General features: G+C 44.4%; 2 protein-coding genes across 7 annotated transcripts in view; one reads left to right on the forward strand and one right to left on the reverse strand.

Annotated features, from left to right (window-relative positions):
* LOC128409969 (phosphatidylinositol 3,4,5-trisphosphate 3-phosphatase TPTE2-like) overlaps positions 1-979 on the reverse strand; it is a 28,099-nt gene extending 27,120 nt beyond the window's left edge. Inside the window, exon 1 of one of the 4 annotated variants that reach the window (XM_053380538.1) lies at positions 779-979. The gene's annotated coding sequence lies outside the window, so the exon portion shown is untranslated. Of the gene's footprint in view, positions 1-402; positions 651-778 lie in introns of those variants that run through there. The other 3 variants (XM_053380536.1, XM_053380537.1, XM_053380535.1) reach the window with 3 other exon arrangements.
* LOC128409971 (fibrinogen-like protein 1) lies at positions 377-19,036 on the forward strand. 3 transcript variants are annotated; one of them, XR_008329355.1, is made up of 10 exons: positions 377-484; positions 4,493-4,621; positions 8,128-8,214; positions 10,073-10,283; positions 10,769-10,928; positions 11,904-12,001; positions 13,476-13,564; positions 14,842-15,032; positions 17,236-18,258; positions 18,503-19,036. XR_008329355.1 is itself a non-coding variant. In XM_053380541.1 (9 exons), the coding sequence occupies exons 3-9, from the start codon at positions 8,137-8,139 to the stop codon at positions 17,414-17,416; spliced, it is 1,008 nt and encodes a 335-aa protein (XP_053236516.1). In that variant the 5' UTR covers positions 3,390-3,886; positions 4,493-4,621; positions 8,128-8,136; the 3' UTR covers positions 17,417-19,036. The 3 variants fall into 3 exon arrangements, 1 of the variants encoding a protein (XP_053236516.1); XR_008329354.1 differs by lacking the exon at positions 377-484 and adding an exon at positions 3,390-3,886; XM_053380541.1 differs by lacking the exon at positions 377-484 and adding an exon at positions 3,390-3,886 and having other exon boundaries at positions 17,236-19,036.
* Positions 19,037-19,042: the final 6 nt, after the last annotated feature.

The raw sequence follows: 19,042 nt of genomic DNA on the forward strand, positions 1-19,042 counted from the left end.
GACTCATCTTTCCATGCCAACGTTTGCTTTGTCAAGGCTCCCCTAAAACCCACTCAGGACAGAGGAAAAACTGCAACCTTGTGGGTCGTCATTCTCCTACCCATGTCTTTGTGAGAACCAGCCCTTTATTCGTATATCCTCCCCCTTCAAGAAATCATTTCATTGGGACTTTCGGCCCATCTCCACCCCTATTACTCCTTGCCCTCGGGAAGGGATCATTTTCACAAGGTTTTTTTTTTTGGGGGGGTGGGCTGTCCGTGCTTCCAAACGCCTGAAAGTCACGACAGGGGCTTCTCCCCCCACCTGGTCAATTCTGCCTCTGCATAGTTAACGCAGGTTTGGTTTGCTTTCCCATCCCACCCCCCACCCCCCCGGGTCGAAGCAGAGCAATAAGTCATTTACCTCAGCAGGGGACAAGCTCAGCTCCAAAAATGAAACCCTTCCAAGGGCGGTGGGGGGGGGGGGCGAAACTCGTGACAAGCAGGTAGGTGGTTGGGAGAAGGAGGGAGAAGGAAATGGGACCGGGGAGGAGGGAAGCGAGAGAAAAAGCTTCCCCCGTTTTTACGCACGCCTGAAAAGTTGCCAGAGCGCGTGTGGCAAGGCGACTAAAGGAGTCCTATTGTGGGTCGAGTGACCTAGAACTGGGAGAAAAGAAAGCGAGGGGGAACAAAAGCCGCCGAGGAGGAATCCCTCGGATCTCCTCCAGCCGCACGGGCGCAAAACCGAGGCGCAAAAAGCGCCGCGCGTTTGGAGAGGCCACTTTTGCGCGTCGCCTCACCTCTCGCCTCCCGCGCGTCTCTCCGGCGCAGCGCTAAAGGCTCCCTGCCCGTCGCCTCAGGGCTAAAGGAAACCCGCCGAGCGACCGGCGGTGGCGGCGGGGAGAGCCGGGCGTCGCCAAGCGCAGCTTCATGCCGGCCTGGCGGAGACTCCACCTGATCCAGATTCGCGCCTGATTTATGGGGCCGGGGGGGCGGCGGCGCGGCCGGTCAGCCGGCGGGGGGCGCAGTCAACCGCGCCGGGTTCCAGCCTGCCTGGCCCTGGAACGCCGTTGCCAGGGACACCGAGAGGCCACCATTATCCCCGGGGCTGCTGCTGTTGCTGCTCCTTGACGCGCGATAAGGCCGCGTCCGCATTGCAAAAGGGCCAGCGCTTTCGAAGCGGCCTCCTGGTCGCCTGGAGCAAAGCCTGCGGCCCTGTAGGTCAGTCAGGCTTTCTCAAACTTGGGTCTCCAGCTGTTGTTGGACTACGACTCCCATCATCCCTAGCTAGCAGGGCCAGCGGTCAGGGATGATGGGAATTGGAGTCCAAAAAACAGCTGGAAACCCAGTTTTGGGGAAACCCTGGTTGTCTGCAGTTGCCATTGTTTTTGCACGCCACTTCAGTCTCCGTATGGGACGCGGGTGGCGCTGTGGGTTAAACCACAGAGCCTAGGACTTGCCGATCAAAAGGTCGGCGGTTCGAATCCCCGCGACGGGGTGAGCTCCCGTTGCTCCGTCCCAGCTCCTGCCAACCTAGCAGTTCAAAAGCATGTCAAAGTGCAAGTAGATAAATAGGTACCGCTCCAGCAGGAAGGTGAACGGCGTTTCCGTGCACTGCTCTGGTTCGCCAGAAGCGGCTTAGTCATGCTGGCCACATGCTGTACGCCGGCTCCCTCGGCCAATAAAGCGAGATGAGCGCCGCAACCCCAGAGTCGGCCACGACTGAACCTAATGGTCAGGGCTCCCTTTACCTTTATCAGTCTCCCTGCCAGATTCCCAGGGTTCCAGCGTCTGTTTCCTTTTGGAAAAGAGGCACGGTTAAGACAAGACTGGAATGTCTTTATGATAGATGGTTTGTTTGCACATACAGTGGTACCTCGGGTTACAGACACCTCAGGTTACAGATGCTTCAGGTTACAAACTCCACTAACCCAGAAATAGTACCTCGGGTTAAGAACTTTGCTTCAGGATGAGAACACAAATTGCGTAGCAGCGGGAGGCCCCATTAGCTAAAGTACCTCTGGTTAAGAACAGTTTCAGGTTAAGAACGGACCTCCGGAACGAATTAAGTTCTTAACCCGAGGTACCACTGTATATACAACCCAGACGTTTGAGGTATTGCGATCCTGAGCTGTTTAAGGCTTTATAGGTCAAAACCAGCACTTTGAATTGGGCCTGGAAACTTGATTGGCAGCCAGTGCAGTTGGGCCAGGTGCATTGTAATACTGTATGCTCAAGCCGTCTTGTCTCAGTCAGCCTTCACCTGCCTGCCTTTTTACTTATGTATTTACTGCCTGACAGCTTCCTCCTCTTTAGTCTCAGTGTCGCCCTTTTTAAAACTCAGCAGGCATGGCAAAACCAGAATTGGTGGAACCAGAGGCAAAATTAGGCTTTCTTTTACCTGGGCCAAAGACCTAGTTTGGCACATACACCCCCCATGCATATTTGCATAAACACACACACACAGGCTGGGAGCCTCAGTTACTACTGTGTAGGAAAACGGACCCTCCAAGTGTCCCTATTTTCCAGGGACAGTCTTGGATTTATAGAAGCTGTCCTGGTTTCTAATTTGTCCCGTTTTTCCTTGGGATGTCCCTATTTTCATCGGAGAAAGGTTGGAGGGTATGGAAAGATGCTCTTAAGTACTCAATCATTTGTGTTTGTTCCCCCTCCCCCCCCAATTTCTCCGATCAGATTTTGGGTGTGCATTATCAGCGGCTTCGTGTATTAGCCACGATATGTCAAATGATATCAGCATTTCCCTATTTGCTTTGAAGCAGTTCTCTCTGTCATTTTCTTTTCTTTTTAATTTTTTTTTAAAAAATTTATTATTAAAATAATTCATCATTAATACATACATGTTATGAATATACAAACATACATTTCATACAATCCTTAAAAATATTCAGTCATACCCACACTCAATCCCACAAATACTTCATTTGCCCACCACCATCCCTCACCCCTCACCCCACCCTTGTGATAAACTTCCAGTCTACTCAATTGCAATTTCTTTCCACCTCTATTACTTTCTTTCACATACTTTAAAACCAATTTTCTGCTTCTTTTTCTGTTACACATTGTTATCCATCTTATTTAGTATTTCAGTATTTATAACGGAACTTGTTTATTCTAATAGGAGTTCTGATTTTTCCAATATAATTTTGCAAGTATCCTTTAAACACCTTCCAGTCCTTGTCTATCTTCTCTTTTGAGATCCTTCCAATTTCTACCATTGTTTTGGATATATTGTAATACTCCAATAATTTGGCAAGCCACTCTGTTTTTGTCGGTATAATACCACTTTTCCAAGTTTTCGCCATCAATAGCCTTGCAGCTACTGTTGTGTATAAATATAATGTCTTGTCTTCTTCCTTTAGATTTCCTGGTACTATTCCCAATAGAAAACCTTCTGATGTTTTCCTAAATGAATATCTGAACATTTTTTTCATTTCATTGTATATTGTTTCCCAAAATTATTTGATGTTTAAACAGTTCCACCATATATGCATCATAGTACCTTTTTCAGTGTTGCAACGATGCAACTCTCTGTCATTTTCACAGTAAGGGTTCTCTCAAGAAGTCTGTTCGTCTGTGCCATATCAGTATTTTAAATTACTTTTCTGTTGTCATCATCAAAGAAACAATCTTCCTTCCTAACATTTCAACTCAAGGACTCCGAAAATAAGAGTGGTTTGGATTTATAAAATACTTTACAGTCAGCAGAGGGAGCTCCAAGTGTTCCTTTGTAGGTCTTTCAAGACATTTCGGGTTGTTTTTTTAGGGATAGATTTTTCTGCAGTTACATTTTTAAAGTTGCCGTCTCTACTGAGGCTTAGAAAGCAAAATTCTTGTCATGCAGACCCAGACTCTCGGGTGCTTTGATGCATCCGACTATAACAAATGAGGTAAGTTTATATTTTTCACTTAAAGCCTTCTGCTGCATTTTATACACACACACACACACCTGCAACAATTCATTGTTAGTTTTAGCTCTTTAATGATTGCATTCTTTAGACATTAATGGAAGTGATGGGGAAAACACAAACCTGTACATTAAACAAGCTTTCCTGAATTTTTTTCCCTGAATTTTTGTTGTTGTCACTACAGTGGTACCTCGGGTTAAGTACTTAATTTGTTCTGGAGGTCTGTTCTTAACCAGAAACTGTTAGCTAATAGGGTCTCCCACTGCTGCCGCACCACCGGTGCACGATTTCTGTTCTCCACCTGTAGCAAAGTTCTTAACCTGAGGTACTATTTCTGGGTTAGCAGAGTCTGTAACCTGAAGCGTATGTAACCTGAGGTACCACTGTATTAGGAAACCGGGGTGCAAGTTATACTAAAACTGCTAGCTCGTTGCAAAGCTAAGTAGGGCCTGGTCTGGTTTCAAATTGGATGGGGTACTGTGTGTTGAAGTTCCAGCATTGCAGGGGGTTTGGCTAGATGACCCTCGAGGTCCCCTTCCAACTCTACAATTCTCTGATTCTGTGATTCAACATGTATCCCTCTTGTAGCTATCCCTGAGGACCAAACTATACGGTCGGCAACAGAACCAGCTCTCGTAGCTCTTGATTTCTACTGAAGAGAGCTAAAGCAGTGACAGGTGAGAAGGACGTAATCTGTAGCAGAGAAGCAGCAGACAGGTATTTTACCTTTCTATCATCTGTTAATTCTCCCATTGCAACCCCCTCCCTCCCACAACTTTCTTCCCAGCCAAGGTTTGTTGCCTTAAATCTTGTTAAGCTTCACGTAGAAGTCAAACACTTGTTAAATGTGGCTCCCTCTATTAGGGTCCTGCACTGACATTATTTATGAGCCCCTTCAGATGAGTAGGTTCCCCCCCCGACATATTTTTGGAACATGAAATTGACACTATGTTAGTGCTTTAGTGGTGGATTTATAAAGAACCAACCATGCACCGTTCTGCTTTATTCATTGTTCTGTGACGCTTCCCCCGTGCTTTCACATTCTTGCTATAGTGCGGGGTAGGCAAACTAAGGTTCGGGGACTGGATGCGGCCCAATCGCCTTCTAAATCTGGCCCACGGACAGTCCAGGAATCAGCGTGTTTTTACATGAGTAGAATGTGTGCTTTTATTTAAAATGCATCTCTGGGTTATTTGTGGGGCCTGCCTGGTGTTTTTACATGAGTAGAATGTGTCCTTTTATTTAAAATGCATCTCTGGGTTATTTGTGGGGCATAGGAATTCGTTCATTCGCGTGCCCCCCAAAATATATAGTCCGGCCCACCACATGGTCTGAGGGATGGTGGACCGGCCCACAGCTGAAAAAAGTTGCTATAGTGCAACAAAAGCATGTGTGGTGTAGATTCAGGTAGATAGTCTGACGCAGTCGAAATATATATAAAAATTTTTAAAATGTCCAGTAGTACCTTAGAGACCAACCAAGTTTGTTCTTGGTACAGTGGTACCTTGGGTTAAGTACTTAATTCGTTCCGGAGGTCTGTTTTTAACCTGAAACTGTTCTTAACCTGAAGCACCACTTTAGCTAATAGGGCCTCCTGCTGCTGCTGCACCGCTGGAGCACAATTTCTGTTCTCATCCTGAAGCGAAGTTCTTAACCCGAGGTAATATTTCTGGGTTAGCGGAGTCTGTAACCTGAAGCGTATGTAACCCGAGGTACCACAGTATAAGCTTTTGTGTGCATGCACACTTCTTCAGATACGCTGAAACAGAAGTCACCAGACCCTTATATAAGAGGGTGTGGGGTGTGTGCGCGTGGAATATCTATGGTATGAAAAGTTACAGGATTTCTGCAGGAAGCTATGGGACATGAGGAATGGCTAGCCCAATGGTTTGCAAGCACAAACAGTATCAAAAGCAGACCATCGCAACAAGTCCTCGTGAATGCACAACAAAAAGGACATCTGGAGGGGCCAGTGCTTTATTTATTTAAAGCAGGCATAGGCAAACCTGGCCCTCCAAATGTTTTTGGACTACAACTCCCATCATCCCTAGGTAGCAGGACCAGTGATCAGGGATGATGGGAGTTGTAGTCCCAAAACATCTGGAGGGCCGAGTTTGCCTATGCCTGATTTAGGGCGTTTATGCCCTTCCCCTTTAGCAAAAAAAAAAAAGGCTCTCAGAGCAAATTACGAAAATCACTGCGCTTACAAGGGGAGGGAGGAGGAAAAAGACACAAAACACTGGTTCACAGGCATTGGCCCTTGAAGTCAGTTGACTGCTGAGATAGGCTGGTACTGCAATATTCTGGTGGTACTCTGGGAGCATAAGACGTAAGCCTGTGAGACTTCCCAGTGGAACCAGAGTTCTGATGCCGTTCGCATTAAGGTGTTGGAGAAAGAATACTGAAATCTCTAGTTTGAGATCCTCTGCATGCATCCATCAGAATTACTTAGTCTAGGACTCTGGTTTAAGTCAATCAAGATGCTCCATATCTAAAACACTAAAACATCTGTGATAATTGTTTACAAAGGAAGATTATATGTTCTCCCTGGACACCTTGCGCTATTGCCAAACTCCTCTAATCTCTAAATTAAGATACTTTGCCTAAATCCAACTTGGTTTAATTTACATCTCGCTTGATTTCCTTTTTATGTTATTTTAATTCATTGAAAACTACCGTCTGATGTTATGTTCTTAAACTCATACCAGATAGCAGGCTGCTCCTTCCATATTTTACTATTTCCAACCTTCTAGACCTTTTTTTTTTTTTAGCAGAATCCAGAGAACAGTGTCCTTTTAACTTCACATTCGGTTCTGAGGTCAGTGAAATTGCTGTTTTTCTGAAGCTTTTAACCCCCTGAGCTGATGAGACATGGGTGTAGCCAGGATTTTTGTTAGGGGGGAGGGACAGCCAAAGTTGTTGAGCTTTCTGGGGGGAGAGAATCTCAGTTAATTGAGTACTTTAAATGCTTTTCACTAACTTTTGTGGATCTTGGGGAGGGGCAACTGCCAGCCTGCCCTCCCCAGGTACACCCATGTGACTAGGACTTTTGATTAAAACTTTTTAATGGGGGGGGCAACATATTTTATTAACCCACTTTGCAGCCAGAGGAATGAGTGTCCTCATTCCTGAACTAATACAAATTAGCCGTTATTATAAAATAGTTGAAAGGAACTAGCAATAGACTGAGCATTGTCTATTCCTAGAAGAGGGAGTGTATTTGGCAGATGCTTAGTCCAGGGTTTCCAGAATCTCAGGGGCCTTTTCAAAAAGAACAAAATGTTCTTAGTTTGTTGTGACAACTGTGTTTTTTTCTTTACAACAGAAAGAACTTCCTTCACTCTCTCCTTGTTTCCTTCGCTTTCACCTCCGTCCTTGTAGGGCTAGTTCCCACTTTACTTTTGCTGTACACCTAAAAATGTAGTGTGCATAGGACACACACATTTGCAATCAAGTGTTAGATACCGTATTTTTCGCTCTATAGGACGCACCAGACCACAAGACGCACCTAATTCTTGGAGGAGGAAAACAAGAAAAAACATATTCTGAATCTCAGAAGCCAGAACAGCAAGAGGGATCGCTATGCAGTGAAAGCAGCAATCCCTCTTGCTGTTCTGGCTTCTAGGATAGCTGCGCAGCCTGCATTCGCTCCATAAGATGCACACACATATCCCCTTACTTTTTAGGAGGAAAAAAGTGAGTCTTATGGAGCAAAAAATACGGTACTTAGAATTTGCAGCCTAAGTGGATTGTCTAAACAGAAGCAGGTCGTATTGAATTCAATTGGGCTTAGTCCCAGGTAGGGATGCACTGATTTGTTAATTTTGGTTTCTCAGGGTTTTTTTTTGTTTTTTTGGCAGTCTTAAATTCAACTCTCCACATTTTGCAGCCGTTTACTTTTTTAAACAAAGAAAAATCCTCATGAAAACCATTTGCGTTTTTGTCAGTTTTGAACAATATACACTTTTTGCTTAACATACTCCTTTTTCCAAGCAATTTCCCATAATATAATGCATTTCTTAACTGTTATTTTCACTAATACCTCTAATATACCTGTTTTTGTGTTGGGAATTCCAACACAAAATTTGGGTAGGTGTGCATTTTGAAGGATAGCTGCGTTTCAGTTCGCACGTTGCTTCAAAAAAAAGTATAACGGCAATAGGGAAAGGATAGACAACACATGATTGTCATAGCATAAAACAAGATGCCATTTTCCCCTCCAGCTCTATAAAATGAATGCAATGATGATTCGGTGGCTGCTGCTGCTGCTACTCCTGAAACCCTTTTGTTCTCCTGCACCTCGGCTTCTGGTATGTAGCAGCTTGTTTATTTTTTTACTTATTAGAATACTGATATTGCACCTTCCAGGACAAAATCCATCGCAAGGCAGCATCCAGAAAAAGTTGTACAAAACTTGTCGGATCAACACGTTTAAAATCTACAAAGGAGTGGTAAAACACAGCAGCGAACAAAGATAAGGCCAAAATCAAAGCAAATCCTAAATAAACGCTGTGAACTTGCCCCTCTTCATGACAACATTTACAGCCGTTGGGTTCATATCTTTTTTTTCTGGCTCTGGCTAGTTCACCAGCTACAGCCGCTCCTGGACGTGAATAGCCTGGCCACAGTTATTCACACCTGTATTAACCTCATTAGTGTGGTGTAGTGGTTAAGAGCAGTAGTCTCGTAATCTGGGGAACCGGGTTCGCGTCTCTGCTCCTCCACCTGCAGCTGCTGGGTGACCTTGGGCTAGTCACACTTCTCTGAAGTCTCTCAGCCCCACTCACCTCACAGAGTGTTTGTTGTGGGTGACGAAGGGAAAGGAGAATGTTAGCCGCTTTGAGACTCCTTCGGGTGGTGATAAAGCGGGATATCAAATCCAAACTCCTCTTCTTCTTCTTCATGACTGCAGTACTACAATGCTATCTATGCAGGGATACCCTTGAAGACAGTGTAGAAGCTGCAGATGGTGTAAAATACAGCTGCCAGGCTTTTAATTTTAAGGCAAGATCGTATATGGCAGATCCTTGGAAAGCCGCAATGGCTGCCTATTTGTCGCTGGGCCCAATTCAAGGTGTTGCTACTGGTGTAAACCCAGCACCCTGGACCCTGTGTTGTGCAGTGAAATTTGGACTGCAAACTTTCTCCCTATAAGGAGGACAATCCTGAGAAATCTCCACCCCACCCTGAGAAATATACGGGAAAAACTATAGAACACAACAACCAGGGGCAGATTTAGGTTTGATGAGGCCCTAGGCTACTGAAGGTAATGGGGCCCTTTATATGTCCAGCTGTCCTTTGTCAACAACAAATTGTCACTGTTTTTTGTGTTGACTATATGCCATATGGTAATTTATGGACCTAATAGGTATCTGGGACGCGGGTGGTGCTGTGGGTAAAACCTGAGTGCCTAGGACTTGCCGATCGTATGGTCGGCGGTTCGAATCCCCGCGGCGGGGTGAGCTCCCTTCTTTCCCAGCTCCTGCCCACCTAGCAGTTCAAAAGCACTCCTAAGTGCAAGTAGATAAATAGGTACCGCTTTATAGCGGGAAGGTAAACGGCGTTTCCGTGTGCTGCGCTGGTGCTGGCTCGCCAGAGCAGCTTCGTCACGCTGGCCACGTGACCCGGAAGTGTCTCCGGACAGCGCTGGCTCCCGGCCTCTTAAGTGAGATGAGCGCACAACCCTAGAGTCGGACACGACTGGCCCGTACGGGCAGGGGCACCTTTACCTTTAATAGGTATCTAAAGCCATTTGCACGTGCTGCCATGCAACCAGCCCATGTAAAATATGTATTCTATCAAGGTAATTGTTGAAAAGTCCGTGCAGAATGTAAAGTCCATGCAGAATGTAGGCACCCTATACATAGAAAGGAGCAAACCAGGGATATTTTAGGGAGCAGGCTAGCAGCCGGGGCCCATTACTTACATCTTAGGCGCCTACACAACACAAAACACTGTTCCTGTATGTAGGTTTTGTTTGTTTTGTTTTTTATCTTATATTTTTGAAATATACATCGCATTTTCCCTTTAAATTTTTTGGGGGCCCCCCAAAAAAGTGGGGCCCTAAGCTATAACTTGTTTAGCTTATACTGACAACAACCAATACCTTCCAACTTACCCTGACTGCAGTTGCATAAAAGGGAATGGCAATTTCCTTCTCACTTTCAGGAAAGGGAGGACTGCCTGGTAGAAAACGGCAAACTACAGCAGAAGCTAAAAACACTCCAAGATTTATCCCAGCTATATGCACTGCAGCTGAAAGACCTCCTGGGGAACAACTACCACAGACAAAAAAGCAAGGTTTTCTCTGCCATGAGGACCACACAGATGGACATGCTTTTGCCCTCAAGGAGTGGAAGTCTCTCAGTCTATAACCAAGGTAGATAAAATCTGTGGCAAGGTCTGTTCTTCTGAAAGGCTTGAGTGTTTTCTTTAATCTTTGAGATTGTTGTTGTTTAGTCGTTTAGTCGTGTCTGACTCTTCGTGACCCCCTGGACCAGAGCATGCCAGGCACTCCTGTCTTCCACTGCCTCCCGCAGTTTGGTCAAACTCATTTTAGTAGCTTCGAGAACACCGTCCAACCACCTCGTCCTCTGTCGTCCCCTTCTCCTTGTGCCCTCAATCTTTCCCAGCATCAGGGTCTTTTCCAGGGAGTCTTCTCTTCTCATGAGGTGGCCAAAGGATTGGAGCCTCAGCTTCAGGATCTGTCCTTCCAGTGAGCACTTGGGGCTGATTTCCTTCAGAATGGATAGGAATCTTTGAGATAGACATGCTCTTTATGGCCAGTCCCCTTTTTGCGTTTGCATGTTTTCAGTCCTAAATTTGTTGCCATCCTACCTCTCCATCTTGCATTGCTTTGCTTAGATTGTGCAATGGTATTTAACAGCGGAAAGACGGAGAGTGGATACTACCGAATTAAGCCCAGAGCAGACAGAGAACCGTTCCTTGCCTTCTGTGACATGTCGGACGGAGGAGGGTGGACTGTGATCCAACGGCGCAGAAACGGAAAAGAGAATTTCTACAGGTGCGTCGCTGAGTGCAGTTAACAGAACACATAATGGTTTCCTTTTTTAATAATTTTTATTAAATTATCTGTTTTACAATTTAAAATACTCATTTAAACATCTTTAAAATATCCATGACTTCCCTTCTTCTCTTTCCATGGTACATTTTACATATCATAAATCCCTGCATATTTTACAAAAACTAAACCATTCAGTACTCCATTATTGCATCCATCAAAAATTATTTACACGGTTGAATTTATCTTAAAGCTGCCAACGTTTTCAGGTGCACACGGTTATTTCCCATATATTCCAATCTATGTTCTTGTTTTCTTATTTTATGTTAAGTCTGCAAGCTGGGCGTATTCTGTCAACTTAAGTTGCCATTCTTCTTTGGTTGGGACCTCGCTCGTTTTCCATTTTGGGGCTAACAAAACACGGGCCGCAGTAGTAGCATACATAAATAACATATTTTTTTACACATGGGAATTTCAGTCTGAATTATCTCCAACAAAAAGGACTATGTGGGGTTTTTTTTTTGAAAAGTACTTTTAAACATTTTTTTCAATTCATTATGGATTATTTCCCAATACTCTTTTACCCTTTTACAAGTCCACCACATGTGAAAGAACGTTCTGTCCACCTCTTTGCATCTCCAGCACTTATCTGTCATGTAACGGTTTCCTTATTGCTGAGAATAGGGGAGACCATGACCTACAAAATAGGATGGTGCGCCATGTTAGGTCATACAGGCAGTGTCATACAGTTAGGTCACACAGGAAGTAACAACTTCATAGTGAGTGCCAGCACGTATTTTTCTAGAAAAAAAAGCACTGCGTACAGGTATGTGCAAATGTTTTGAGTTGAACCAAAGTCAATTTGTTGCCTCTTAATGCCTTGTAACTCTTTGGAAAAGCACATTAGATTGCCAACCTGGAACCCTCCAGATACAGCTGAATAGCCAACCTTGACATGTGTGTCTTTCCTCCTTACAGAAATTGGGATGATTACAAAGAAGGGTTTGGACAGTTTCAGAGCAAGGGTGATGAGTATTGGCTGGGTAACGATAAAATACATGATCTACTACTTGAAGGTAAGGATCCTCGTTCTGTGTAGATGCATCTCTATGAAGTAATTTTTTAAAAAGATATTTATTAAAATTTTCCACCATATTACAATAGAAAAAACAAAAAACAAAAAAAGTTTAAAAACACATAAAGTTCACAATCCTTATTTTCTATAACATATTTCCCTGACTTCCCCACACCTCTCCCTCTTGTATTCCAGTTCAGATTGTTGGTTCAACAAGTTCTTGTCCCTATTTTTAAACCTTTTTATATTTAGTTCTTAAAAAAAAAACCAATTTTGTCTTGTAGACTTCATATTTATACATCATTGCTTATTCTTTAAACCTTTTTCTAAAGTCGGCCTAAATTCCCTTCCACAATTTCCCCAATTTTCATACAAATATCCAAACAAAATAAAAACAGAACAGGTTAAATTATACGCCCTTTGGATTCCCAGACTCCACCCCCCCTTTCCCGGTTTCAATCCCCAACAAACGTCCATCAGTCCATCTACTATCAGCCTGGAGATCTCACGTCCGAGGCTCTTAATTCTCTCTCAATTCCTCTCTGCCGGTTTTTTTGGTAGTCCTTAGTATTAAACACCAAATCTCGGAGAAGCTTTAGCCCAGTAAGGTCCATGTTTCTTCCAGCCAGACCTCCATATTTAAAAGTGGAGCCTAACTTTATGAAGTAATTTTAACCCTAATATGCTAACTTCCCCTATCAGCCATTGAAGAGAGGAAGATCTTCCAATCTCTTCACTGCTTTCTTCCATCTTGATAGAGCCCAAAAGATTGCATTTGAGCTAGATATGATGCTAGAGGTACATTTAGTGTCTCTTGTTAGCTTTAAATCAAACAAAACAAAAAAGTTTTAGTGCAACCATGTGGGCTCCAATTTTATTTTGAAGCATGGGATGGGGCAAGAGGGGTTCTTAATGCCTTCACCTTGGACTCTTTTCCTGATTACGGTGCACCCAACACACTGTTTTCCTCTCTGCGTATAATTTGGTTACAATGATGTGACATGCATATAGTCTGAAGGCACCAATAAATCCTTGCATTTCATTCACAATACTGTGTGTTGGACCAGGGACGCGGGTGGCGCTGTGGTCTAAACCACAGAGCCTAGGACTTGCCGATCAGAAGGTCAGCGGTTTGAATCCCCGCAACGGGGTGAGCTCCCGTTGCTCAGTCCCAGCTCCTGCCAACCTAGCAGTTTGAAAGCACATCAAAGTGCAAGTGCAAAGTGCAAGTAGATAAATACTTCTGCCGGGAAGGTAAAAGGCGTTTCTGTGCGCTGCTCTGGTTCGCCAGAAGCGGCTTAGTCATGCTGGCCACATGACGCGGAAGCTGTACACCAGCTCCCTTGGCTGATAAAGCGAGATGAGCGCCACAACCCCAGAGTCATCCACAACTGGACCTAACGGTCAGGGGTCCCTTTACCTTTTACTGTGTGTTGGACCCAAGGGAGTTCATCATGACACTGTTTATGTTGCAGGAGAAAAATCCTTGAAAATTGACCTGATGGACTGGAATGGGAAGAGACGATATGCAATTTATGATAATTTCCAGATCAAGAATGAGAGTGTGAGTCATTGGAGCATAAAATACATTTATCATGTGGACAGTAAGCCCACAACTTATGTGGGGTTTACAATCTAGGGATCAAACCTAAAGCCAAAGTTGCATATAGTCAAAACACATTGGGTTCAATGGCTGGTGGGATTGCCAGAGTCTTTTTTTCCAGTTGGCCTGGCCCCTTTCCGCCCAATTTTGAAATTTATTTTATTTGTGAGGCTCACAAGTTAAATGCACGTAAGTTGTTGGTGAGCAGGATAGAGGCTGGGGGAGAATATGCATATTTAAGTTAAAGATCTCGTGGATGCAAGAACCAGAAGATTTTAAGACAGGATCACTCAGTTTTGGCTGCAAATCAGGGAGCTTGTACACATATGAAAACTAAAAGCAAGAGTCTTATTTATTAAGTCAACATCTATCATGCCCCCCCACTTATCTATTGCATGTATTTACATGTCTCCCAAAGGGACATGGGTGGCGCTGTGGGTTAAACCACAGAGCCTGGGATTTGCCAGTCAGAAGGTTGGCGGTTCAAATCCCCGCGGCAGGGTGAGCTCCCATTGCTCGGTCCCTGCTCCTGCCAACCTAGCAGTTCGAAAGCACGTCAAAGTGCAAGTAGATAAATCGGTACCGCTCCGGCGGGAAAGTAAATGATGTTTCCGTGTGCTGCTCTGGTTCGCCAGAAGCAGCTTAGTTATGCTGGCCACATGACCCGGAAGCTGTCTGCGGACAAACGCCAGCTCCCTCGGCCTATAGAGCGAGATGAGCGCGCAACCCCTGAGTTGGTCACGACTGGACCTAATGGTCAGGGGTCCCTTTACCTTTACACGTCTCCTGTTACCAGTCAACAAACATGATATCCAGCAACCACAGATCAACACAATCTGTGCACAACTGGAAAAAGGAAATGCTGTGTGTGCAGAGTACGTAACACCAGAAAATTAATCCAGCCACATATGATATGCATTACACCATGATGTGCATTATATCATGAAGGCATTAACTGTGTAAAAGTTGTGCAGAAAACATCTGCCCATTTTAGAGATGGGAACGTTAACACTTAAGAAATTAGAGGTGTAAAAAGGTTGTGGGGTTTTTTTTAAAGAAAAGCTGGAGAGATTATAGCGCAGTCTCCTCTTTTTCTCCGAATCCCAGATGGAGGGGACAAACAACAGATAGGTTCTTTGAGACTTTCATGATGAAAAGATGAACAATTCTGCTGACTCGCAGTTTGGGTTAACTGGCTACCTGTACCTGACACCTAATAACATTTGTTTCTGTGGCAGAATAATTACCAGATGGGCTTTGGCACCTTTTCTGGGACTGCTGGGGATGCTTTGTCCGGAGGGAGCAACTTTGAGAGCCAGTGGTCTGCGTCGCTCAATGGCATGCCGTTCTCAGCTCCTGACAGGGACAATGACAGGTTCCTAACAGGGAGCTGTGCAGAAGAGAACAAATGTGGCTGGTGGTTTAACAGGTGAGTTGAGGGATGACTTAAGTAGCCCTGAAAAACCAAATGAAGACCTGCCACGTCTAAGCAGTTCTTCCTCTCTTGTGCATCTGCTCTGGATTTCCTCGGTCTGTCAGAGTCAGAGATAAATATGTGTATTACTAATTCTGGCAAGCCAGTACTGAGTTATATCAGGTTCAGATCCCCAACTCAGCTATGAAATCATCACTTTTCAGCCTAACCTACCTCACAGGGTTGTTTGTGAGGGTTTAATAGGTAGGGAAGAAAAGGAGAAAAGGCAGGAGACCAATACAATGAATAAATCCACACAAACCTCTACAGATGTCAACATCTTTAGAAAAAACAACTGCTACTTAAAGGGATGCAAATGTCAACAAATGTTATTCATGTTTAAAAAACTGTATAGTGGTACCTCGGGTTACATATGCTTCAGGTTACATACGCTTCAGGTTACAGACTCCGCTGACCCAGAAATAGTGCTTCAGGTTAAGAACTTTGCTTCAGAATGAGAACAGAAATCGTCCTCCGGTGGTGCAGTGGCAGCGGGAGGCCCCATTAGCTAAAGTGGTGCTTCAGGTTAAGAACAGTTTCAGGTTAAGAACGGACCTCCGGAACGAATTAAGTACTTAACCCGAGGTACCACTGTACATGAGAATTGTACTTTCATCCAGTGCTTTTCTTTTAAAAAAATGTTTAGGGGCACTCTCATTTTCCTACTCATATTGAAATACTGCCCCTCAACGAGGCCAGACTTAGATTCACAAAATGTTTAGGGGTATGCGTACCCCCAGAAAAAAGCACTGCTTTCACCCTTCATTAAAACAGGGGGTGTGGATGTGTATGTGTGAACATGGCATTTGCTTCTCCTCCACAGAGCTGAGCAGTGCTCCGGGTTATTTTTCCACCTTGCCCTCACCCAACTTTTCAGACTTTTAAATCACAGAATTGCAGGTTTGTAGAGTTGGAAGGGACCGTGCGGGCTATCCAGTTCAACTCCCGGCAATGCAGGAATCTCATGGGAAATGCAGCATGCTTTAACTAAATATCAATTAATAAACAGATAAAGTAATTGCCAGTCGGTCTGTGACTTCTGCTTTGAACTTTTCACTGTTTCCCCTGCCAACTTGAACATGGATGTTTCTCTTAACTGGTAGAATGCCAGTGTTGTATGGTGGTTAAGAGTGTTAGGATAGAACCAGGGAGGCCAGGATTAAAATCCCCACTCACTCAGCCATGAAGATCATGGGATAACCTTGGACCAGTCACCATCTCTCAAACGTAATTTACCGTATTTTAGCTCTATAAGACGCACCCGACCATAAGACGCATCTAGTTTTAGAGGAGGAGAACAAGAACAAAAATATTCTCTTCCTTTCTGCGCAGTGCCCCTTCAGCGAAGCTGCAGGAGAAATGGAGCCCCTTCCATTTCTCCTCCCGCTTCGCTGAAGGGGCGCTGCGCAGAGAGGGAAAGCTGTACAGTGCCTCTCCAGCGAAGTGAAGCCAGGAGACCAAGAGGGATCGGTGCGCACCCATCCCTCTCACTCTCCTGGCTTCAGCGAAAGCAACGCGAAGCCTCTGGCGCACAGGAGGAGGAGCGCTCTGGAGGCTTCGGGCGGCTATCCCTGAAGCCAGGAGAGAAAGAGGGATCAGTGCGCACCGATCCCTCTTGCTTTCTTGGCTTCAGTGAAAGCTGCGCAGCCTGCATTCGCTCCATAAGACACACACACATTTCCCCTTACTTTTTAGGAGGGAAAAAGTGAGTCTTATAGAGCAAAAAATACGGTACCTTGCAAAGCTGGTGTGAGGACAAAATAGAGATGGGAGACCATGTATGCTGCTTTCAGATTCATGGAGGAAAGGAGGCATATACACGTAATGATCAAAATAAATGGGAAGAGCATTTGGTCAAGAAAATGCAAGCAGAGCCAGCACAAATATAAAAACAAAGCACATTTTATATAGTTCTTACAATGGGAGGAAATTGCGGGTTTTACATAAGAGGACAAGTTGAGTGGGGGCTTCTAACATGTCAACAAAGTATTTAAAAGTACATCATAAATTTAATTGGGTCTTAGCTTAGAAGAGCAGAAGGTATTCTCTTAATTTCAGATTTCCATAATAAAGTCTTGTTAGCTTTATGCATTGGGGCCGTTTTCTTGCACTTGATTAACAACCTCTCCTCCCCCCCTCCCCCTTCCACTTCCGCAAGATGCCATGCAGCAAATCTCAACGGGCAATATCACAGAAATGGGAAATATTCTGGCCCCTTGGACAACGGAGTGGTTTGGTCAACATGGCGGGGGCTGTGGTATTCCCTGAAACACACATCCATGAAAATCAGGCCTACGTCCTTTGTGGATGGAGAGAGTGGAGATGGAGAAGCCGACTAACACGCCCCAACTATGCACCTGAGGAAAAGAAAAATATGACGGATTTGAGGGGTTTATATATACTGTCTTCAGCCTAAGTCAGCTTATTCACAACAATAACCAGGCGGAGGGCCTTCTCGGTAGTGGCACCTTCCCTGTCGAACACCTTCCCTTCAGATGTCAAGGAAATAAACAACTATCTGACTTTTAGAAGACATCTGAAGGCAGCCCTGTTTAGGGAAAAATTTTAATGTTTGATGTTTTGTCGTGTTTTTACTATTTTGCTGGGAGCTGTCCAGAGTGGCTGGGGAAACCCAGCCAGATGGGTGGGATATAAATAATAAAATTATTATTGTTGTTATAACAAGTGACAAGAGCTGGAACTGGGCCACTTCTGCTGCTCTTCCAGCAAATAAGCCATGCTCGAAAGTGTGGTTTTCATGTTACATTTCCCCATGTTTAGAAATAAATACAGACTGAGGTGGATTGCTGAGAGATGGGAGGTATGGGTCAATCTGGTCTAGGAAGGAAGGAAGGCTTCACTCCAGGAAAAAGGAGCCCCCTCATCTTGTTTTGAAAAGACTGGCAAGCAGGTGAGATGTCTAGGTAGGGAGCCTGTTAGGGAAAACAACCGGATTCTGCAAGCCCTTTCTTTTACTTTCCACATTCATGTTTTTTCCTCTGTAACTCAAAGCATTTGCAATATTCTGATTTACTGCAAAGAATGAACCATTTTGTGAAAAGGGGGTAATGGCAGAAAAGGGGTAGGGGCATAAAAGTTCAAACTTGCAGGAATGTAAGTCAATTTTTTGTTCAGTGCATAAAGCCCACCAGAACATTTCCAGGGTACGGGAGAAGCTGCAGTTTTGTTATACAGTGGTACCTCAGGTTACATACGCTTCAGGTTACATACGCTTCAGGTTACACACTCCGCTAACCCATAAATAGTGCTTCAGGTTAAGAACTTTGCTTCAGGATAAGAACAGAAATCGTGCCCCGGCGGTGCGGCGGCAAGAGGAGGCCCCATTAGCTAAAGTGGTGCTTCAGGTTAAGAACAGTTTCAGGTTAAGAACGGACCTCCGGAACGAATTAAGTACTTAACCCGAGGTACCACTGTAATGGTAAAACCTTGTTCTTGTGTTGGCAGTAACAAGGCATAGCCTAGCCTGCTATCCTTCTCTGATTATAGGATGCACATCCTGTTCATCTATATTGTATTTGAGCCCTTAATTTGCCTTTTGTCTCCGATTTATTTCTCAAGGCGAAGGGAGGGGAGTGGTGAGCCTTGACTGACGCCTAATAAAGCAGAAGAATTGCTATACTATACATTTTCACATATACTTCTTTTTTTTTTTAATTGAGTAAATGAAAAAGTGCTTTTACAATTTTAATAAAAGCCTATGAGGCCACTGAGGGCTGAGTATAGTCTTGGGGCTAGCTGTCTCGGGCTTCTGCTAAAATGCAAAGACACAGAACAATTCCCAGTAAATGTGAAAGTGCTTTGCAGAAATTTTTGGATGAAATGAAGGTGGAAAGATGTCGCTGTAACAAAAGACAGCCTATCGCATACGCTGCAACAAAAATAAAACACTGCTTTATTTCCAACCTTGTCTAAAATTTGTATTAAAGCGTTAAAGCCTTTTTGCT

The sequence above is a fragment of the Podarcis raffonei genome, chromosome 3, assembly GCF_027172205.1.
Source record: "Podarcis raffonei isolate rPodRaf1 chromosome 3, rPodRaf1.pri, whole genome shotgun sequence".
Lineage (NCBI taxonomy): Eukaryota > Metazoa > Chordata > Lepidosauria > Squamata > Lacertidae > Podarcis > Podarcis raffonei.

What these genes read in the sequence shown, in the direction of transcription:
- LOC128409971 (XM_053380541.1), top strand. Translation starts at nt 8,137, where the DNA reads ATGAATGCAATGATGATTCGGTGGCTGCTGCTGCTGCTACTCCTGAAA. An exon ending in ACATGATCTACTACTTGAAG is followed by an intron (nt 12,002 to 13,475) that starts GTAAGGATCCTC and finishes TTTATGTTGCAG; the next exon opens with GAGAAAAATCCTTGAAAATT. An exon ending in TCCAGATCAAGAATGAGAGT is followed by an intron (nt 13,565 to 14,841) that starts GTGAGTCATTGG and finishes TTTCTGTGGCAG; the next exon opens with AATAATTACCAGATGGGCTT.